This window comes from Austrofundulus limnaeus, unplaced genomic scaffold, assembly GCF_001266775.1.
Source record: "Austrofundulus limnaeus strain Quisiro unplaced genomic scaffold, Austrofundulus_limnaeus-1.0 Scaffold289, whole genome shotgun sequence".
Classification (NCBI taxonomy): domain Eukaryota; kingdom Metazoa; phylum Chordata; class Actinopteri; order Cyprinodontiformes; family Rivulidae; genus Austrofundulus; species Austrofundulus limnaeus.
Genome location: NW_013952691.1, coordinates 95,273 through 99,939, shown reverse-complemented (window position 1 = coordinate 99,939; position 4,667 = coordinate 95,273). Strand labels below are relative to the sequence as shown.

General features: G+C 42.8%; 1 protein-coding gene across 1 annotated transcript in view; it reads left to right on the top strand.

The window, feature by feature from the left end:
• Window positions 1-1,887: 1,887 nt before the first annotated feature.
• The window catches only part of rflna (refilin A), a 6,064-nt gene continuing 3,284 nt past the window's right edge, over window positions 1,888-4,667 (top strand). The window contains exon 1 of the mRNA XM_014021379.1: window positions 1,888-2,586. Within this exon, the coding sequence (XP_013876833.1) occupies window positions 2,368-2,586 (219 nt within the window). The 5' untranslated portion in view covers window positions 1,888-2,367. The remainder of the gene's footprint in view (window positions 2,587-4,667) is intronic.

Sequence of the window (4,667 nt, the reverse complement as noted above, 5' to 3'; positions counted from 1 at the left end):
GGGATTTTTCTGGAAAAATAAAATCAGGAAATGACAGTTGAGTAGCCAAAGATGTATTGGAGAGTTTGAAGCTGTGTTCTGCATAACAGTTTTGAGCAGGTTTTATCTGACCTGTTGAAGATAACCTCTTGAACACGAACAATCTGGAGAAAACTTTTCATTAACGTCCAGCTAACGGGTAATCAGAAGCAGGACCAGATCTAGGGCCGGGGCTATGGGGGCATTGGCCCCAGCTATAAACTGACTGGCCCCCTGAAGTCAGTTATCTGCCCTTTGAAAGAGTGATGATTGTAGATGCAGTTCCATGTCCAAACACTAGTGGCACTAATGAGTCAAATAGAAAAGGTCATCATGAATTAAGCTTACAGAAGTTTCTTCTTTTCTTAAGATTTGAACAATCCTGCAGAAAAAGACCAAAGCGGATCGCTGCTGTCTTCAAATTAAAATCTAAAGACTTTTTTTCTGTTTGCAGGACCATCTCCCATCCTTGGTGTGGAGTTTACATGTTCACCCATGCACACATGGGTTTTCTCTTTCCGCCACAAACTAAAAACATGCAGGTTAGGATAACTCACTGTCCCTAGATGAGAATGGTTGGTTGTCCTACTGGTCTCCGTGTGTCCCTGTGTCCCTCACCTCATTTTAACTAGTGTTACTGTTGCTACTCTTAACATAGAGCTTTCTTAWTGCTACTTTTACCTTTTAGCTATTATTGCTTCTTTTGGCTACATTTTTGCTACCTTTAGTTAGCATTGCATTTATTCTACATGTGATTTTGTCACTTTTTCTAGTCTTTGGCTTCTTTTAGTTTAGCCACTGTTTAGCTTCTGTTCAGCTTATTTAAATTAAACTCAGCTTCAGCCTCGTCAGCAGATTTCAGCAGCCCTTCAGCTCTCAGCACTGGTTCTACAGAACATCTTATCTCAAGTTGATATTTMCCTCCTAAAACCAGTATAGTAATTAGGATTTGTAATTTTACCAAGTAGGCTATTTTTTAAATAGTAACTTTTACTTTTATTTTGTTACATTCATTAACTAAAAATGATACCTTTTACTTCTATACTTTAAGATTTAACAGCTCATTTACTTGTTACGAATTCAAGTGACCAAACCAATAATGAGAGGTGTTTATGCACTCTAAAAATGAAGTGTTGGATTTACCTAACCAACTTATGTCAACTGATTCCACTAATCATTTCTTGTATGTTAAACAAGAAAATATGTAAACTGCTCAAATTTCTTAACTCAGTTTAGTTGAACCAGTTTGGTTAAGTAAATTCAACACTTAATTTCTTAGAGCTGGGGTTCAGGTTTTGGGTCTGGGGATCCCAAGGGTGCCTCATGAACCACAATCATTTATTGTAATTTTAACCCCTAAATACTTTGGGAATATTATTTTTGTTTRGTATGTTTGTTTTACTAGTGCATTGTTCCCCATAGTCATTTTTTATATAAAATCCAAATTAACAATTTATTGGAATTTTTTGAGGACCACCAAGATAGGGCTCATGGACCCCTGGGGGGTATCAGTCATTTTCTGTTAAAGTTTTACTTATTTATCTCAGCCTTACCTCTGTCTAAAACTAATAAACTGTAATCAGGATGACATTTTAAATAAGAGGTTATTCTTAAAAAAGTTTAATAAAAATAAATAAAAATCCGACTGATAAAAATCAGTTTAACTCATTTAAGTATATAAACGACAGCACATTATTGTTTAAAACAAAACGTAATTATCTGTTTAATTGAGAGTGACTAATCTTGTCCCTCCTCAGTCCTGTGGGCAGGACCCTGAGCTCCTCTCAGGACAGCAGGGGGACGAGCTCTCCCCTGTCGGTCGTGTGTGGAAATGATCCAGATCATGAGGGGCTGGACTGGATCCAGGTATAAATAAAAAAGAACTTTGTCAGAACCGTGAGGAGGGAGCTCTCTGCCACATTCAGACCCAGAGAGGAGACGCGTCCTGGTCCAGATCGGTACCAGACCGCTCTTTGCTTTTCAACACGTTCACTGCGTTTTTTTTTTTTTTAATAAATCCAGATTATTAGGACTTTATGGGAGCTGAGTCTGAAGGATTAACAGTGTTCGGTTCGGATTTCTTGGCCTAGTTTGGACTGTTTTTCTGGATTAAAGGCGCGCAGGTACGGTCCGGTTTGGAGAGACTGGTTCCTGTGACTTTTTATTCGCAGCAAATGGACTCAGATTAGAAACCTTTTTTTTCCTGCTAGCTGAACTCTTGATCTGAACTTTCAAAACTTCCAGGATTGTTTGTTCTTAAAGAAAAGTCTCGGTGGTTTAAAACAGGAGAAAGGGTTTGTGCGTCTTTGAGGTGGTTTTTTTTCTCTTTTTACTTGAGCCGTCCCAGAGATGGTGGGGCACCTTCACCTACAAGCGATGGATGACAGCCTGAAAGGAAAGAACCGGGAAGGGCTGCTCGACAGCCCGGACTCGGGCTTGCCCCCCAGTCCCAGYCCGCCCTTCTGCTCCCTGTCCCCGGCCCCGATGGAGCCGCGCTCCGGCAGCTGCTCCGCGGTCCTCAACCAGCAGAGCTGCGCGCACAGGAAGGACAGCAAGGAGGGCAAACTGGTGAGAAACCTTTCATTCTTTCTTCACTCGCACAATGAATGGGGGGGGGGGGGGGGGGGGGGGGGGGGGTAAGAAGAAAACCTGAGAGCACTTTAGGGTTTGAGCACAAGCAGATTTGGGGTGAACATCTGGAAGCTCTCTGTCTGTCTGTGGACGGAGTTCCAGCGGACACAAACCTCTGATGTTTGCGCTCATGGAGAGGAGGAGGAGGAGGACGGCTCCTCATTACAGCAGCATGGTTTCATTCTCACTGCGGCGCRTCAGCTGCTCCACAACCGCAGGTGGGTCACAGGCAGCCGCTACCCCGGGGACACGGCCCAGCTGCGCCTCCAAACAGAGGTCCGGGGACTCCCGGGGGTCCCTTCCAGGGGCTCCGTGGGGGCASAGCTGGGCAGAGGCGTGGATCAGGACTAGAACCGTTCTGTACCTGTCAGAGATCATCAGGTCTGGTTTTCTTTAGAGGAATGAAGCCTCCGCCTGTCACCAGAGTTCAGACCATCTTATGAAAACAACCATTTGGTCAAACCTGATATGATCTGATGTTATATTTCTATAAACTGTGCTTAGAGTATGTGCTGTGAATGACCCTCAGCTACTACCACACCAAGGTTTAGGTCAGTATCAGTAAAACTGACTGAGTTATAATTAACGGTTGTAGATGTCCGCCCAGTGAAAACTTTCTACAAGATTAGCTCAGCAGTTCATRAGATATTTTGCTAACACACACAGGCATACACATGAAACCTAAATAACCCTGGCCTGTATCGCCTGGATGAACATTATCTCATTATTTGGCTGCTTTAAATAAAGCTTCAGCTGCAGGTCTGAACCTTCAGCTGATGAAATGATCTGATTGGTTGTGAACCAGGTCTCTGAACCTCCCTGACCTGTTGGACCTGTGACCCGTTCATGTGGAGCCATCTCTTTTAGCTCCGTCAGTTTCTGACTGATGAGTCAGACAAAACTTCCTGCTGCTGCTTCGTTTATTTATTTTTTTTATTAAAACCACATCTTTATCACATTCAATCTGGAGAACAAGGAATTTTATTTTCCTGCTTCTACCTGTCCAGGTCACGTGATGCTGGTGTTTATCTCCAGCAGTCCCAGTGGGAGAGGATGGGGACACCCTGGACAGGTCACCAGTCCATCCCGGGGACACATAGAGACAACTGAGACACACAACCACCCCCCTCTTACTCACATATCAGGGAGAAACATGTAAACTCTACTATGACAGACCAGCAGGTGATCCTGCAACCTTCTCACAGTCAGGCACCCTGTGCACCCCTAGTTCCCTCAACCTTTGCAGGTCCTGTTCTGTCAGCAAACATTAGCAGGGTGCAAACAGGAAAACATGAAATGTTCAAATATTACAAGGATTTAAATGAATATTCTGAGCATTTTTGAAGTGGGATTCTGTGTATGAACAAATAATATCCTACCTGTTGTGGAYAGCTCTTTGAATGGCCTCACAGGTAAATAAAGTGACAGGACTGATGAGCTAATGGCTAGTCCGAACAGCTAAAACTAAAGTGGGATGCTGCGATCATAAAACAGCTGTAACCTTAAACACCTTCACACTCTTAWACATTTTTATATTGTTGGTTTTAGAAGCACCTCACCTTGAAACGGTCAGAATATCACTTTAAACGAATAGATTCAACATTTCCAATATTCAGTATAGTATTCTGTGGAAGGAATAACAATCTCCCGACTGTTTGTGTTAAACTCATTTAGTTCTGCAGAACCCCCCCCCCCCCACACACACACACACACACACATGATCCTTTTACCTTTGCTTTAACTGGAGGTTACTGAATGTGCACAATCTGCAGCCTATTTACAGTAACATGCGAGCAGCTATAGCTAATTATTCCATGCATCTTGAGAAATAGTAGCAGGAAAAAAAAAGTAGGATTTGAATATTTTCCACTGCATAGAAAGTAAAAAAAAAAAGGGGGTATGGTAATTTGGTGGATTTTCTTGTCTTTCAAGGGATGCATGCATTTTAATAACACAATCCTGCTGTGACCTGTGTGTCTCACACACACACACACACACACACACACACACACACACAC